This window comes from Narcine bancroftii, chromosome 6 (genome assembly GCF_036971445.1).
Source record: "Narcine bancroftii isolate sNarBan1 chromosome 6, sNarBan1.hap1, whole genome shotgun sequence".
Taxonomy (NCBI): Eukaryota; Metazoa; Chordata; class Chondrichthyes; order Torpediniformes; family Narcinidae; genus Narcine; species Narcine bancroftii.
In genome coordinates, this window is record NC_091474.1 from 231,400,385 (window position 1) to 231,419,423 (window position 19,039).

The window sequence follows — 19,039 nt, forward strand, 5'->3', positions numbered from 1 at the left end:
TATGTTTATGCTGGCACCTTATGAGAATGTTACAGATGCACAGCCGGCTATATTTGGCCAGGGTGGGAGAGTGGGTTGCAGCGACCATGTGCACATCAGGCTGCTCTATTAAAGGTGCTATGCAAATACACATTGCTTCCACATCTGCAGAGGTTACTGCGCAGGAAGAGTTTCTTTCAAGGTTGAAATCAAAAGGGTATCAGTAAACGTTTGGATTTCTTGTTATTTTTGGACCAAATCTGAAATGGCTCTTTTCTTTCTGCAGAACTCAAGGTGGTGTGTTCAAGTTCTGTTCACCTTTATATTCCTTTTATTTACTGATCAAATCAGATAGGGATGTAATTGTTTTTTCTTTTATATCCCTCCTTGCCTCTTGCAGCTTGAAGGTGGTGACTCATTTCTGAGGTTTTGTTTCTTGGGCGCTTGTAATGTCTTATACACAGAAGTGTGGGAGAAACTCAGCAGGTCACACAGTGGGTCAAAAGGCAGTCAAAGATTTGGCCCTGAATCCTCCTTCAGGACTGGTGAAAGTCAGGCAGATGCCTGATTAAAAAAAGGTGTGGGGGAGAGGAAGGGGGATGAAGAGAGGCCATTCGGTTATAGGTGGATGCAGGTGGGAGGGCGGAAAAAGAGGAAAAAAAGCTGAGGTGGTAGGGGGAGATTCAGTCTGGTTTTGATCTTGTCGCTGCGTTCCACTTTCCTACCTGAAGACTAAAGTTCCCCAACCGATATTGGTTAATGCAAGGCAATCTGCGCACAGCACAGAATGTGATGTAGAGTCACACTCTTGATGACTTCATGAGTCATAAAATGAAGTGGACCCCTGCAGCTGAAGAAGTGCTCGACTTTCTGACAGGTGATGGAAGTAGATGGTGGCGTTCTGTCGGAGCTGCTGTAACAGCTGGTGTGGATCTGGGAGAGCAGGGAGCAAAGATAAAGTTCTCCTCTCCGCTGACTTACTGCCTGGTCGTTATGCTGAGTCCTGTGCTGGCTTTTAACGGCTTGGTGATGTGAGAAATTGTGAAGGATTATATGTTGGATGCGGAGGATGGTAGGGACAAGGGGAATCCTATCTTTATTGCACCTCAGGGCAGAGGGGGCCAGACAGATGTTTAGGAAATAAAGGAACTGCGGTTAAGGGCTGAGTTGATGGCAGTAGAGTGGAAGCCACATGTACTGTCGAAGGAGAACAGCTCAGTTGTCCAGGAATTGAAAGCCTCATATTCTGAGCAGATGGAGAGAGATGGAGTGGGAAGAGGTGTAGTCGAGGTAACTGTGTGAGTCTGTGGGTTTAATAGAAGATGTCGGTAGATATTTAGTCTCCCGGTGTGAAAACAGAGAAATCGAAAAAGGGGAGAGTGTTGCTAGAGATGAATTTGAAGTCAGCGTCAAAGTTGGCAGCAAAGTGGAACAAATCGACTAGCTCATGATGGGGGCAGAAGGCAGCACCAATATGGTTATCAGTGTAACTGAGAAGGAGTTGAGGAGCCTTGCCTGTTTAGGTTTGCAGTATGGATGGTTCAGCATATCCAGTGAAAACACAGGTGTTATATGTGGATTGTGGAGAAACATATGACCTCCCTGCCCATCTGGAATATTGTGAATTGTGGGTGGTCACTTGTCCTCCCTGCCTGAAACTTATTCGGAAGTCACATAACCTGTCAATCAAGGTTGGTCTCCAGCCACCCATTAGTGCACACCTTGCCATTGGCTTATGTAAAGGTTAAAACCTTGTGTTTTTAAACTTAGTTAATTTTGTGACTGTCTGTGTAAGAGGACTATTGTTTGTAGTGTAATATGCAGTAATTATGATGTAATATGTCATAATATCCACTCAGACTAACAGCTTGCTCATTATCCTACAAGATGTAAAAGAAGCGTGAGCATGAGAAAATTTTCTTTGAATTGTGTATCTCTTTAAATACCTTTGTGCATCTTTTAAAAACTTTTTATATCTCTATATATCTTTTTTAATCTCTATCATACAGTAAATATTTTGTTATTCATCATTATGAAAGTCTTAATATGAAGCTATGTGCAAAATGTTTAGCTGTTCAATCAATGAATTAAAACTACATAAAGTAATAGCCATAGAGTTTGATTTGTTGGATTAAAGACATAGAAATTCGGGATATCGTAGCTCATGCTTTGGAAGATGATAATCTGAAATTAGGAAAAATTAGAATAAGGAAAATGTCGTCTATAGCTTGTTTAAATAACCTAGGGTCATTATTGGCAGGCGCCCAGATCAGATCTGTATATAACATCAAGGCATAGCACATTCTTTCTCTCTGTCTCATGTTTCAAGCCCCAGATATTGCTCCATGCCGGGTCACTACTGTGGACATCGCTGGAAGTGTCACGACTAAGGTGTGCACCTCACCTGTGCTGTAGTACTGCAATAGATCAATGCTTGCAGAGAGCCGCACAGGGAACAGTGAACTGGTACAGGGAACTGGAAGTGTGTGTGAAAGTCCCTATCTGTAGAGTGTGTACATGTGTGTGAGCGTGTAGGTTATAGACGGCCACTGTCATCGGAGTCCAACCTATTGTCTGATGTGAATGTCTATATTGTTAATATAGTAATGAGTAATGTTTGATGTTCTCCCCTGTTTATCTCTTAAACTTTCCACTGATTTTAACACTTGTGTCCAGAATTGTCTCGCTGTGAATGTGATACTCTTCCAAACACAACACAGGCATAGCTGGGACCCATTCAAGTACCTGTGGCTACCCCTTTGACTTGGAGAAAGTGGATTGATCAAGTTCTTCTAAGCACACAGGAATAGTGATAGAGGGAGCTTGTTTGGTCTGTCATCCAGGAGACAAATTACTACAGACATCTTCCTTAAATCCACGAGTGCACTTTTACTTTTCTTTCATCCTTCAAACTAAATGATTAGCAGGAATAAGCCTGTAAAGGCTTTTGCTTTCCACTGAGAAGTGTTCATAAACTTGTTGGTTTTATAATTTTATAATAAGCCAGGTGTTGCTTAGGATGGGCCTGGTCCTGTTGCCATGCATCGTCCCAGTCGGCTGCATTTTGCCACTCTGCTAATCCTTCATGGGAAAATTTTCTGGACCAACACTTTTGGCCACAAGTTCGTCAGGCAGTGGTCAGCATGGACAATCCTGCAGACATGCAAGACAAGGACTCAACAGACACGGTGGATACTTCCGGGAGTCGACCATCCAGATCATCTGGCAGAATGCCTCATCACCAATGGTCATGAGCAAGCAGCAGGACTTCGCCTGGCTGGTGGTGAGAGAAGCTCTGCTGGTCAGATCCTTCCTATATGACCAGAACATATGTTGTAGTGAGCAGTGTTATAGTGAACAGATCAATTAGTGCATAGCAAGAGCAGCATGAGAACACTGTTTTGTGATGCACAAGATCAGAGGAGTAGAACTTGACCATTCGACCCATTGAGCCTGTCCCTCAATTTGAATCAGAGCTGATGTGTTTTTCCTCTTAATTCCATTTCTCCTGCCTTCTATCCATAACTTTTCAGACCCTTGCTAATCAAGATCCACAGGTATCTTGCAAAGCAAAACTTCTCTTAATCACTAACTATACCCTTCAATAGTCTTCATGTGCCTCCTCTGCTCTTCCTCCTTTTTTAAAATTTGTTCACAGGGTGTGGATGTTTCTGACAATGTTGGCATTAATTTTACATCCTAAATTGCCCTTGAAGTGAGGACGCATTTAAGAGCTTGGAGACACATATAGAACAAACCTGTTAAGGCTTTTGCTTTCCACTGAGAAGTGTTCATAAACTTGTTGGTTTTATAATTTCTACTGCTGGGACTATTTTTATAAATCTGCTTGAATTAAAATTCCACAACAATTCCAATACCCTACAACAGCCATTCTCAACTGAGGTCCTATGTGCCCCATTTCCCCCACCCCCGCCAGCGGGGCCACCGTGCTTTTAAGTAAAAACCTTGCTTTCTTTTCTCCTCATGTAACATAATTTTTTTTTATTTCTATGTAATTGGTATAGGTGAGAAACATGGAAGAAACCAAAATAGGACTGCTTTACCAGGAAGGGGGCCCATAAACTTTGAGTCAAGTCCCAAGAGGGCCATAGCCGAAATAAAGGGTTGCCCTGTAACATTCCAGTGACAAACATGAGGAAAACCTGGTTTTCATAATGAAAAACACCATTTGTTTTCCTTCCTCCTCTGGTTATCTGTTCTCCTCATCCAACCAATCAAACATCTCACAAATAAATAGCAAGCTATAAATGGGCTGTAATATAGAACTGCCAGTTATCTCAATGAAGTGTATTTTGGGTTAAAAAAAAGTCAAAATGAGATCTCAGAATGATAAACCAATATTTGCATCTCTCTGTTACCTGGGCTCTTCCTTGACAAAAGTAGGATATTTCTCACGAGGAAAAGAACATTCTCTCTTCAGGAAATGCCTGTCCTGAAGAAGTTTCGCCTCAAGGGGATCCCAAAGAAATTTATCTCAAAAAATATATTTCTTACTCCTGGCGGAAGCTCCTAAACAAGAGCTAGATAAGTCAAGAGAGATTTGGGTATAGAAATTGATCCACTTTGCTCGTCCGACCTATGTCAGGACAGCATGAGCAATACAATTAATGTAGGGTATAGGCTGGGGCAATTTTTTTTGCATTAGCTGTAACTTACTCCACAAAAATTAAATAAATCAAAATCTGAATGATCCAATTTCTGTTTTCAATGCGGTCAAGATATATGGACCATTTTGCATTCGACCTGGTCATGCCCTAAGGTGGGATCCTTCTGGGAAGACTTGGGGAATCTCCTGGAACAAATGAGCAGAATTTGATACCCTCAGGTACCAGAATTCTTTTTGTTTTGGGATGGGGAGGAAATTAGCAGATATAAGACCTAAAATTAGGCTGTTGAAATATCAATTGAAATTTATTAAATTTGCTTCAGCTGTGGCCAGGAAATGCATTGCCATTATTTGGAAATCTGATTCCCAACTGAGCCTGACCCATTGGAAGTTAGAAATGCATGGCTGTGTTCCCCGGCAAAGATTACTTACAACCTCAGAAATTATTATACATTTTTAAGAATATGGAGCCCTTATTTAAGATACATGGAAGTTAAGCTTTGATGTTTCCCCCCTCCGGTCTCCAATACCACTATCCCTATGTCTATGTCAAGACATTGATCCCTTAAGGGAGGAAGTAGGCTCTGGATAATCATGTAATGTTTCATCTGTATGTGATTAATGCTTTGGGAAAACAGATGATGTTGTCACATCATATGGGAGAATTATCTTTTCTTTTTCTTTTTTTCCTTTTCCTTTGGGGGAGGGAAGGTCTTTCTCTTCTTTTCTCTTCTTTTTTTTGTACTGTTTCCTACTTTTAAGAATCGGCAAGGTACGTAATTTTGTATTTGTCAACAATAGTGCAGAATGTGGTAATGTGTTGATTCTTCCTTCCTTGTACATCAACATGTAGTTTGGTTTTGGTATTTTATATATATATTATATCTGTGATGTTTCTTTGATTTTGTTTGCTTTGTAACTCCATGTTGATTGAATTTTTTTTAAAAGGCAAAAAATAACTTTTGCCTTTGCTCTCCGTAGGGAGTTCTCTCTCACTGCTCCCCATCTGTAATCCCTATTGCTCTCAAGCTTTATGACCGTGTTCTCAACCAGACTCGTTTCCACAGTCACGTTGCCTTCCTCGCTGCTCTGCCTCCGTCGCCATCACGTGCCTTATAGTTTTCAGCTCCAGTTCCAGGCCTCCCACAACAATCCCAAGCTCACCTCCCCGCTTCCCCCTGTTTGCTGATTATCCACTTATTACCTCCTGCCTGTGGGACTGTGCTCCTCCTCCCCCACCATTTTGTTTGAGCGCCTGCCTACATTTTTGCTCACACCTTGATGAAGGGCTCAAGCCGAAAGTTGGTTACGAGTCTATATTTGTCATGTAAAAGACACAGTTTGACCAGGTGAGTTTCTCCAGCCTTATGTTTTTACTTCAAGCGCGGTGTCTGCAGACTTCTGTGTTTTACAAGTTGTTGGAGAAACTCCGTGGAAGGAGAGGGATAATGAATGTTTCGGGTCAGGGTTCTTCAGCAGTCCTGGTGAACCTAAAGCATCGACTGTCCCTTTTATTCCTCGAATGCTGCTTGATCTGCTCATCCAGCAGCAATTTGCTCCAGCTTCCAGCAGTCTCTTAATGGCAGTGGTTACAAGATCAAACCAGCAACCACAAAGAAGGCATATCACACAGGGGTAAAGATTAACAATTACTTTATTAACAAAAATTCACCTTCAAACTTTAATTCAAAATCCCCCCTTTTTATAACAATGCCCACTGGTTACCATGCAAATTTCTATAACAGTGTAAAACTAATAAATTCCCCAGCCTAAATATAACATATGTAATTAAAGTCTAAGTTATATTTCCAACCAGCCCACAGAAACACTTAGACACAAAACAAACACAAAACACACAAGTCTCACCAAACTTCGATCTCAACCGAAGCAAAGATCATAAATAAAGTTCAGTTTGTTTGGTAAACAGAAGCCAAAAGATCTTTGAGAGAGAGAGAGCACAAAATTCGAAGGTGTCTTGTGTTGTTTGCAGAGAGAGAAACAACTGGCTTGGTCCAGATCCTTCTGGCTGCCTACGGAATGTTCATCCCTTTTTGAAATCCCAACATTCTAAATTCTCCTCCAGACCATGACTCATGCTCTGAGCCTTCTTCCACTCCACAACATCCGTCCAGAAATTTTTCAATCATTTTCTGCACACACAACACATAGGCCAATACACAACACCGAACTCTGTAACACAGTCACGAAGAAAGAAGCTGCTTTAAGAACCACCAAGGTTGACGCTAAAGAAGTCAATAGCCCCAATGACCAAAATTCAACAAACTCTGAGACTGATACCACGCTGTTACAGCACCAGTGACCCGGGTTCAAATACAGCACGGTCTGTGAGGATTATGCACCTTCTCCCCATGACCTGTGAGGATATTCCCCAGGTCCTCTGGTATTCCCCCTACCTTCTAAATGTAAACAAATCTAAATGAGAGAGTTTTCTCTCTCATTTCAGGTTAATGAGGTGTAATTGGCCAGCACAGCTATCAATGAGAATCAGTTATCACCATGTGGTCAATAATATTTTTTAATGATTTTAAAATGTACTATGTCTCCATGTGTTTTGACTTGGTAGATTCACCAAATTCTCCAGCATTTTGGCCTTGTTTTTTCCTAAGATCAGATTATTTATCAGAATTAGCATTATTTCATTGTTATATAAACTCTTGTTACTTGCTTATTATTTTTCAGGGTTACATGATGGAAAATCGAATTCCAGGCCTGAAATGTGACTCCGATGTATTTGTCACCTTTGAGGGAGACAATGTTGTCATGCTACAGGTGAGTTATTTGAAGCTTTCTTCTGCATTGACTAGAAATCTTTGCAATGTCACTTGTGACGTGAGAGGGCCCAGAGGACTGGAGAACAGCTAATATTTTCCTTTGTTAAAGAAGAAAAGAATGGATTATCTGCCAAATTGTAGGCCAGTAACCCTCATATCAGTAGTAGGGAAATATTGGACATTTGCAGCTATAGAACCATGGAATCATAGAGCACAGAAATGGGCCCTTCGGCGTTTCTACTCTGTGCCGAATTATTATTCTGCCTAATTCCACTAACCTGCATCCATCTGGACAATATTCCTCTCTACCTCTCCCATCCATGGACCTATCCAAATTTTTCTTCAATGTCAAAATTACCTGCATTCGCTACTTCAGCTGGCAGCTCGTTCCACACACCCACCACTCTGTGTGTGAAGAGGTTCCTCCTAATGTTCCCTTTAAACTTTTCCCCTTTCACTCTTAACGCATGTCCTCTAGTTTTTTTTTAATCTCTTCTATTCTCAGATGAAAAAGCCTGCTTGGATTAACTCTATCCATACCCAATATAATTTTATGTACCTCTATCCAATCTCCCCTCATTCTTCTACACTCCAGGGAATAAAGTCTTAATCTGTTTAACTTTTCTCTGTAACACAGTTCTTCAAGTCAGGGCAACATCTTTCTAAATCACCTGTATACTCTTTCAATCTTAGTGATATCCTTCCTATAGTTTGGTGACCGAAACTGTACATGATAATGCAAATTCGGCTTCAGCAATATCTTACACAATTTAAACATAACATCCCAATTCCTATCCTCAGTACTTTCATTTATGGAGGCCCGTGTGCCAAAAGCTCTCTTTAGGACCCACCTACTGTGATGCCACTTTCAGGAAATTGTATATCTGTATTCCCTGATCCCTGCTCTCCTGCACTCCTCAGTGCATTACTATTTACAGTGTATGCCGTACCTTGGTTTGTCCTTCCATGTGTGTCTGCATTAACTTTAATCAGGCTTCATAAAACAGAGAACGCAGAACATTACAGCACAATACAGGCCTTCATTCCATGATGTTGTATCAACGAGTAGAAACCTTCACCACTTTACACCCATAACCCTCTATTATTTTTAGATCCATGTGCCTGTCTAACTGTCTTTTAAATGTCTCTATTGCTCTAGGCACCACCTCTACTAGAAATACATTCCAGGTACCCACAACTCTCTTTGGTAATTAAAAATTTACCCCAGTGTCTCCCCTAAACTTTCCTCCTTCCACCTTGCACAAATGTCCTCTGTTGACTGCTACTCTCATCCTGGGAAAAAGTGCTTGCTTTTCACCACTCCATGTCTCATAAATTTGTAGTCTCTATTAAGTCGCCTCTCGTCCTTGTTTAGTCCAATGAGAAAAGCCCTAGCTCTGTTAACCTTTTCCTCAAAAGGCACATTCTCCAGTCCAGGCACCATCCTTGTATATCTCCTCTACACCCTCTCCATAGCTTCTGTTACAAGCCCAGAGGACCCCAAGACCCAGAAGCAATAGAAATTCACCAAGACAAATGGTTACTTAAACAAAAGTCATTTTTAATTTTCTTTAAACATAAAAACAGGATCAACTTTAACTTATTGTTATTAACAATCCCCTTCTAATTTAAGTGCACATGTATGTAATGTGTGTATAAGTTCAGAAAAGTTCTTTGATTCACAGTCCAATCTCACTTCTCATTCCTCCAAGTTCACTGGTATCAAGAAATTCTTATATTGTGCACAGAATTTGACATTTATTAATTTTCACTAAGCTCTGGTGCTTAAAGGTAATTGGTTATCACTCTGGAAGGTTCTTGTTGGTTTTAGAGAGAGATTTATTGCTCGTTGGACACATGCAAACTGATTCCCTCCAATCGGCCACTTAAGTGTCTTGCCAAACAAACTTGCCCCATCAGGGTTTTCCAAATGATAACCTCTTCTTCTGCAGATCACCACAAGGTTCCTTTTGTTTCCCTTATTTCAGGTGAAACACTCTAGCCAGCCATTTCCTTTTGTATGGACCACAAGGGTTTTGAACAGGCTGAACTCAGAACTCACAACCCATCTTCAAAATGAGGTTTTAAAAACAAACTGTTAGCTTGCCAAGCTGCAGAAACCAGTTCTCTCTCTCTCTCTCTCTCACTCATGCTCTTAGAGAAAGCCTATTTGGTCTCCTCTCTTTCTTTCTCTCTCTCTCTCTGTCTCTCTCTCTCTCTGCTTGCAAAACCACGTGACTTTCCTAGAACAGAAAACTGCATTCAGACAGATTGCGGCACCAGACCCAATCTTCTGAGTCCGTTCATCTGTTGTTTTCCAAAATAATAATCCATTCCTCCACAGCATGTCCAATTAACACCTACTTGTGAAGTCCTTCAGCAAAGCAGCTTCCATTGTCTTTACAAAGGCATTTGGAGCCTGGATTGTCCGGCTTGAGCAGAACTCTGGCATTTTAAATGAGGTCTGTTTTATGAAGTGTTCGTTTTCGTTTGTGACCTACACCAAAAAACCCCACAATATATCTCCTTTAAAACATATTTATATATAGTCGAGACGGAAAATAAAGTGTTGTTCCTTGAATTTGTGGGAGGCTTCAGTTGACAATGTATGAGTCCATGGATAGATATGTCAGTGTGGCAACGGGTGTACCATTGAAATGGTTGGCCACCGACCGGGAGGTTCTTGCTGTTGCAGTGGACACAGTGAAAGGGCTCAACGAAACAATCTCTCAGTTTTAATTTATGGCTGTAGAGTTTTGGAATTCTTTGTCGACCACAGCCACTCAGTTACTGAATGTATTCAAGGCATTGATCAGGAACAAGAGAATAATGGGACAGTGGCTGAAAAGATGAGCTGTGCGTTTCCTGAATGGTTCAGCAAGCTTAAGCATCTTCCAGCGGTGATATGACAGTGATGTCCTTGACAGCAGGGCAGCGTTTGACCATGTGTGACATCAAGGAACTCTGTGAACACTAAGTAGAGTGGGCATCAAAGAAAAGAATGGTTCAGTGGCTGGAGACATACCTCCTAAGTAAGATCATGTGGTGGTTGGCAGGCATCCCTGGTCCAGAATATCAGTGCAGGAGTTCCTCACGACCTGCGTCCAACTATCTTCATTTGCTTCCTCAGTGATATTTCTTCCATCATTATGTCAGAAGTAGGGACGTTCACTGGTGATTATGCAATGCTCCATTCGAATAAACCCAAGCCATGCTTGCCGGCAGCAAGACCTTGACAGCATGAAAGCACCTCTAATTTCTCAAGGGATCATTAGGGGTGTGCAGTAAGCCCTGCCTTTGAAGACCTGAAAAATGTTCATCAATAAACCTTATCTGATCTTCAATGGCACCACCCTTACTGAGTCCCCACCATGAACAACCCAGACGTTATCGTTAACCATAAATTCAGACGAATCAGCCGGATAATTATAGTGGCTACAAAACAGGGAAAAGGGTATTGTAGGGAGGAAACACATAATTGTGTTTTTTTTTCTGTTTGTATCGTCATAAAAATACGAAGTATAACTTTTTTTTAACTTCAATTACTTAATTATGTTCTTATGTTTCAAGGAGGGGGGCTATAATGATTTGCAGTGCCTGGAGTCATTAAAGCAGTATATCATTTCTGTAAAGCATTTACATGATTAAAACTCATTATCATTGCAGTGAGTAGACAATTAATTATTGTTCCCCAAAACAGTCTTAAATCATTCCATGCCATTGGAATTCTATTCCTTACATTTGTCTTAGAATAACAGCAAATTAATCATTATGTGTAACAAATATGATTCTGTAGTGTGACAGTAACAAATGAGATTTATTTTTTAAAGCAGATTAAAATGTGCTTGGAATATACTTCAGTCAGTTACTGGTGCTTTGATTAATGTCTTTGGCAAAAGAGCCAACGGAATATCTGGTTTTGGACCGGCTTGCACTCATTTTCTGTTTGCCAATGATCTTTCCTCCCACCGTATACTGTATGCGGCCTTGCTGATTCTGCACTAAGTTTGCACAGATTTGCAGCAAACTTTGCCACACTTTGAATGCCATGCTAAGAAATTAAGTCCCAGGAGTGCACATCATGAATATACCGTACATGCCATTGTATGGGACGATGCTGTATAGTCAACCCCTGGAATTTTTACCTAAAATTTTGGTTTTGAACGAAGATGCCCTTTGTATATGACAACCCCCCCCCCACCACCAAAAATTAGTGGATGCTGTTAAAAGCAAATCACAATATTTTAATAACAAATTATCATTTAAAAGTTTAAATTTTATTTGGACATTTTAAAATAAACCACTGTTGGCTCCTGTAACAAGCCTTTTAAAACCCGAGAGGAGCCAGCAGCAGTTGGACCAGGTGGAAGCGCTGGGGGTTGGCAGATAACTAACGGGACATGCGCGAGATGGGGTCGGAACCGGCAGGAAGATGGCAGCGGGGCTGAGACTTCGCCATCAAGGTTAGTATTTTAGACCTTTTGTATGGGACGACCCCTGATTTTGAGGTGAAATTTCTATGTGGACCGTCCTATACAGCGACATATATGGTAATGGGTGGAGTTTCAGCCATTGCGAGAGTACTTTGCGGGCATTTTCAACCTCTCGCTATAGCGGTCTGATGTCCTCGCCTGCTTCAAGGGCATCCATCATTCCAGTGACTCTGGCATCTTCCGTGATGAAGTACCTTGAGAGGTTGGTTATGGAGTGAATCAATTTCTATCTCAGGAAGAACTTGGGCCCACCTCAGTTCCCCTATTAGCACAACAGGTCAATGGCAGATGCCGCCTCGTTGGCCCTCTACCTAGACCACAGCAACACCAACGTCAAACTGTTCATTGACTGCAGCTTGGCGTCCAACACCATCATGTCCAGCAAAATTCGTGACCAAACTAAAGGACCTGATACTCTCTCTGACCCTCCAAAACTAGATCCTTGGCTTCATCAGAAGATCCCAATCACAAGATCTAGGAGCAGAAGGAGGCCCATTGCCCCATTGAGTCTACTCCACCATTCTACTCATGACCTGATTCATCAACCCACTCTCCCGCTTTCTTCCCATAACCCTTGATGCCCTGACTAATCAAATGCCTGTCAATCTCGCTTCCACAGCCGACGGTGGCAACAAATTCCACAGACTCACGATCCTCTGGCTAAAGAAATTTTTCCACATCTCTGTTATAAATTGACACCCTTTTGCCCTGAAATTATGCCCTCATGTCCTCTACCATGGGAAATATCCTTGCCACATCTACTCTGTCCAGGCCTTTCAGCATTCGAAATGGTTAGTGCAGATCGGAACCATTACCTTCTCCTCACTAACCATCAACAAAGGGGTCCCTCAAGGCTGCGTGCTTAGTTCCCTGCTCTATTCCTTGTACATCCATTACTGCACAGCCAAGTTCAGCTCCAACTCAGCCTGCAAATTCGTTGACAACCCCACTGTTGTTGGCTAAATAACTGGAAATGATGAGTTCAAATACAAGATAGAGAATCTGGTTGGGTTGTGCCAGAACAACTATCTTGCTCTCAACATCAGCAAGATCATTGGTTTCAGGAAGGCATTGATGGGAAGGAGGTGGAGAGACAAAGAACTTTCAAGCTCCTGGGTCCATATTTCAAAAGATCTTTTCTGGAACCATCATCTTGTGCCAAGCATGAAGAAGGTGCACCAAACGCCTCTAACTCCAAAAGAGTCTGAGGAGATTTGGCACGTCGCCCGATATACTTATCAAACTTATACGGGGACACTGCGAAAAATATACTGGCAGGTTGCATCACAGCCTCATTTTGGGAATGTGAATGCCCAGGAAACCCGAAGGCTGAGGAAGGCAGCAAGCATAGCCAGGACTATCATAGGCTCCGACCTCCTATCCCCTGCAGACATCTATATAAGGTGCTGTCTTAAGAAGGCAGCCAACGCCATAAAGGATACACATCACCCTGGCCACAACCTCTTCTCACTACCTCCTTTGAGCAGAAGCTTGAAAAACACCTCTTCCAGGTTCAAGAAGAGTTTTTTTTTTCCCCAATAGCTATCAGATGCTTGAACCTGAAATCACAGAACGACTGGGTGTATCTTGCAAGTCACCTTTCACGACCCTCAGATCACTGTGAATATTTATTTCTATCTTGTGTACTTTTCTCCCTCTTAATTCAAATCGTTGACAATTATTGTTTTCTTTAATATTCTTGTGAAACATCAACAATAAACTCATTATCATCAACAGCTTGTGGAGAATTGGGATGTGAGGCTTGTGGAGAATTGGGATGTGAGGCTTGTGGAGAATTGGGATGTGAGGCTTGTGGAGAATTGGGATGTGAGGCTTGTGGAGAATTGGGATGTGAGGCATGTGGAGAATTGGGATGTGAGGCTTGTGGAGAATTGGGATGTGAGGCTTGTGGAGAATTGGGATGTGAGGCATGTGGAGAATTGGGATGTGAGGCATGTGGAGAATTGGGATGTGAGGCCAATGGAGAATTGGGATGTGAGGCATGTGGAGAATTGGGATGTGAGGCTTGTGGAAAATTGGGATGTGAGGCTTGTGGAGAATTGGGATGTGAGGCATGTGGTGTCACTGTTCGTACATGATACTATTGACTTTGACCAGTCAAATTCCTGACATTCTCCTGGCGAGGACCCAAGGGGAGAGAGTTCATTGAAAGTGGTGGAGCATCAGTCATAATCTTAATGAATGGCAGAGCAGTCTTGATGTGCCAAATGGTTTACTCCTCCTCTGTAGCTTCTTGTGTTTCCCAGGAGGCAAACCACTGTGCAATCATTTTCTCAAACCGGCTTTCAAAAACTGTTTGCTTTCAGATCTGTCTGTGTTGATTGTAGATCCTAGAAACTTGTTATTACCATTAAAAACTAAAAAAAAAATTTAGAACCCAGAAGCAATAGAATTTCAGCTGTTCAACATCAGTGACTCAGATTGAAAAGAGAACCTTGTGACATCAGAATGTTTTTCTGAAGTTTTGCTAGATTTCCCTGAAGCCCAGATCAAAAAAGCATCTGTGTATAATTTAGATCAGTGGTTTTCAAACTGCCCTCCTAAACTCACATTCCACTTTACCCAATCCCTAATGCCATCAGTGCTCTGTGATTAGATAGGGATTACTTAAATTAGTACGTGAGTGGAAAGAAAAAGTTTGAAAACCACTGTTTTAATCGTACCTCATTGACTCGTTATGTGCAGGGTTTCATAACTCCAAAGAAAATGGGCCAATGACAATTTTTCTCAAGCAAAATATTTCAGAAACAACTGGGCCTCAAGCAGTGATTCTCAACCTTCCCTTTCCACTCACATACCCTTACTAATCACAGAGCACCGATGGCATAGGGATTACTTAAGATGGATTGTGAGTTTAGTGGGGCAGTTTTAAAACCACTGATTTGGATGATGTATGTGTTTATACATAGAATAATACTGAATTAAGTTAACTGAAATTTGTGCCTGACCTGTTCTGGAGAATCAAACACTCCAAACTAAATGATCTTTTCTCATTCTATACTTTCCACTGTTATTCAGAATGTCCCCATTTTCCAGCCTTCCTTCTGTCCCCACCTCCTCATCGCCTACCCCTTCCACACCTAAAGCCCCTCTGTAGTCTTGATTGTGTGAGACACTTGATCGCCAAATGATCTTTATCCCCCTTGGTAGTAGGCACCAACCAGAGACCATTCACAGTGGCCCTGAAAGTAGAATTCACAAGGTTGGAATGAAGTGAAGTTCACTGACACCTGAGCCAGAATCCCTGTCATGGATGAGACTGGCATGGGCCATATCATAGTATCTCAGGGCATTGAAATAGTCCTCTCAGCCAACTGAGTAACTGCCAGGCCTCAGCAGGACAAGGCAATCTACCTCATTACCCATGCTCTTTCCCCATGTCCCACCAATTAGTTTCTGACATTCCTCTTATGAAGGCTCTGACTGTTTCCAAGAGCTTGGCAGAAATTCTCTCCATTTTTTTTCTCACGCCATATGTGTTTTTTGTCCAAAGTATAAAATCACCTGCCCTGATCATTAAAACCATCATCTCATGGGATCCTTTTCACCTCTGTTTATCCTGACTCAGTCTTAATCTCGATCAAGTCGTAGTCTTAATAAAGGATCCCTACCCGAAGCGTCTTCACTCCATTACGGTTGAGGCGGTGTCTCAAGAAAGCAGCCTTTATCATCAAGGAACTTCACCACCCAGACCATGCCCTCTTCTCACTGCTACCATCAGGAAAGAGGTACAGCAGCCTGAAGGTAAACACCCAACGTAACAAAAAACAGTTCTTTCCATCTGCCATTGAATTTCTCCATGGACAATGAACCAAGGGCAATGCTTCACTTTTCTTCTCTTCTTTTGAACCCATTTATTTTTAAATAGGATATTTAAGAAAATATAATTCATAGCAATTTTTGCACCTGTAATACACAATACTGCTGCCGCAGAACAACCAATTTCCTGGCAATGAACCTGGTTCTGATTCTGTCTCATCATTTCTAGCCTGAACTGTCTCTTGTGTTATTTACACAGACTTCACAGGATTTTTCCGTTCCGAAGTGTCTCCCTACCTTCTTGTAGTGGCCGTTCACACTGGAACGACCAAAGCTCCAAACATCCATATCGCACCGCGAGTTTAGACAGAATAACTGAAGTGTGGTAAAGGCTGGATGTCCTGTTCGTTAGCCCGTTGTTCACGATCACCTGCAGTTCAGTTTAGACCGCAGGTGATCCGTGAAAACAACTAGGGGGATCGAAGAGATAAAATGTTGGAATGGGAATGAGTTCTTATTCCTGTTTTGATCTTTTTATACAGACTGCGTTCATGGAAATTGGAAATAATTTCCTGGAACGCAGAGGATGTGTAAAAAAACATAATTGTTTGGTCATGATTCTATCTTTTGCAGTCTTTGTGCTTTTCAGTTATGGGCTTGTCTTCTCCTTTCAAAACTCAATTCCCTTTGCTCCTTCAGCACTCCAAGCCTTACTGCTGACATTATTCTCACTAAATTGTTGCTTTTGTTCATTGTGCCTATTCATAGTCTCTGAGTTCCAGTATCTGAAGTAACAGTTCACACCTTTTGAGTGGATAATGCTTCAGAGTTTTGTGAATTGTAATTTAAACATGCACTTCAGCAGGAGGGAAAAGCCATTGAATATGCAAAGCTATAAACCAGAAAAATGTTGTTAAACCACTTCTTAGCTCTACCAATGACATCATTGCCCTCGTTTTTTTTAGATTCCCTCAACATCTCTAATAAGCTTAAGGCAAAACAAAGAAGCTCATGGAAAGAGCTCCAGAAAATTATAAATTATAAAAAGGGAACGCTGCCGTCGGAGAGCAGTAGCAATCATCAAGGATCCACAGCACCCAGCACCTGCTCTGTTCTCGCTGCTACCCTCAGCAAAGAGGTACAGGTGCCACAAGCCTCACACCACCAGGTTCAGGAATAGCTGCCACCCCTCCACCATTAGACCTCTCAACAACAAACTCATTTAAGGACTCTTACTTTTGCACTTCATTGGATTTTTTTATTATTATCTCTGTATTGCAGTTAGTTTGTTTAGATTTCTTTATCTGTTTGCATTTGTCGCCATGTACGTTGTGTACATTTCTTTTGCACGACCAATAAGTATGAATTCTGCCTCGCCTGCAGGAAAAAGAATCTCAGGGTTGTATGTGATGTCATGTAGGTGCTCTGTCAATAAATCTGGAAATTATATATGACGGGCATGGACACAATGGATTGTCACCATCTTTTCTCCAGGGGAGGCACAGGCCTGGTTTAATCATTACCAAAATGAGCATGGGCTTTGGGCACCAAGGGAAGGAGGCACCACCAAGTTTTTTCCAGTGCCGCATTCACCATGGTGCAGCTGAACTAGGGCCCCCCCCCCCCCACAATAAAAGAGGGAAAAAAAACGCATAAATAAGTAGATAGATAGATTGAAAATATATAGGTTATAGTCAATTTAGTTGTGCAGTCTGGCTTGGTATAAAACTGAATTTTTAATCTATTATTTCACATTCAGCACTTAATGAGTCTTAATGTCTTGTCCGTTAGACAATGGAAGGGTCGAGGGGGAACCATTGTTGGACTGTGCTTAAGGCATCAGTTGGCCTTAATCCTGCTCCAGGTCAGGGAGTCCAAAGCTAGAGGGCATCTGTTTATTGTGAGAGGGGAAAGATTTCAAAGGCAACTGAGGGACAAGATTTCTATTCAGAGGGAGATGGGTACATGGAATGAGTTTCCTGAGGAGTTGGTGGGAAAGGATACAGGGGAACCTTCAAATACACATTGGCAGAGCCATAGATAGGAAACACATAAGAGGATGGAGATATGCAGAAGTCTGCAGGTACTAGAATCTGAAGCCAAAAGGATGCTGCTGGAGAAACTCAGCACCATCACTGGGAGAAAAGGAATGGTTGACTTTTTGAGCCAAAACTCTTCATCAAAACTCTTTTTATAAACCAAACACAGGCCAATGGGACTAGTCCAGGAAGACTCCTGGTTCGGCATGGACGCATTAGACAATTAGTGCTATTTCCGTGCTGTAAACCTTGATGCCTCAAGACTTGTCCTTCTAATGGGAGTCATTCCAGCTTTTCTAGCCCCTTCACGTTCATCGTTCTAGTAAAGCGCTTCTGCACACAGTTCATCGAAGAGAACAAATTACCCAGTTCATATAGCTCTTCTAGCAAACTCCTCCAAGTAGCCAAAGAGCTTTTCTCTGAATCACGGTCTATCAAAGGGACAGTGGGCATTACCTTTATCAGAGATTAACCTGGATATAGATAGGATGAGTGGAGATGGCAGAAAGTTGGCATGGGAGTGGTGGCCCAAAGGCCTGTTTCTGTGCTGTACAAATCCATGACACTATAGGTGCTTTCCCACTGAGATCCCAGTAAATTGGCATGTCAACGACCCATGTTTAAAGGAGATGGAAGCTGCAGCATTACAGCGTTGAAGTCCCAGAAAGGCAGGCAAGCGTTTTACACTGGACCTGATCCAAAACTCATTGGTTCTGATACTTACTACCTACCTTGGTGGGTGAGTACAAGGATAAACTGACCCCCCACCCCCCCCCCCACACACACACTCAGGTAAGTAAAATGGTAAAAAGGCAATTAAATACTGGCTTTCAGGGGCATTGTGAAAGCACCTATTCAAATGGATCAACAACTATACATGGCCTTTTCTGACCACACAGGAGGCTTTGACTGTCAATGGATTCTGACTTGAAAAGCTCGGCCCTTTCAAACTGCCATGTAAAATGGGGATAACTGGGCAATTTGCCCAGTAAGCGCTCCACTCGTGCAGCAGCTTGGAAGGGTTCGATCTGGTCAGCGTGGTCCAAATCCAACCAGGTCCCTGACCTACCTCAGAGATAATGAGGGAACCCGGTTAACTTTAACTAGGTTGCGTCCACCGGTGACTTGAACAGGAAAATGGCTGACCCGGTTACTCCTGCTTATGCGCTGGCGTCACAGGGAAACCCCTGGCTGAAGTGCCTGCAACGTTCAGGGGAAGAGAAGGGTCACTGTCGTGATGGGAGGGGAGAGGTCGCTGCTACAGGGGGCAGAGAGATCGCTGCCGCGGGGGTGGGAAATGGGGGGGGGGGGTCACAAACTGCCGCTGCT

At 42.3% G+C, this 19,039-nt stretch overlaps 1 protein-coding gene across 11 annotated transcripts in view; it reads left to right on the forward strand.

Annotated features, from left to right (window-relative positions):
• Positions 1–19,039, forward strand: part of acoxl (acyl-CoA oxidase-like) — a 434,711-nt gene that overhangs the window by 274,518 nt on the left and 141,154 nt on the right. For all 11 annotated transcript variants that reach the window (XM_069887663.1, XM_069887664.1, XM_069887661.1 and 8 more), the window contains one exon: positions 7,307–7,396. In XM_069887663.1, coding sequence (XP_069743764.1) covers positions 7,307–7,396 — 90 coding nt within the window. The remainder of the gene's footprint in view (positions 1–7,306; positions 7,397–19,039) is intronic.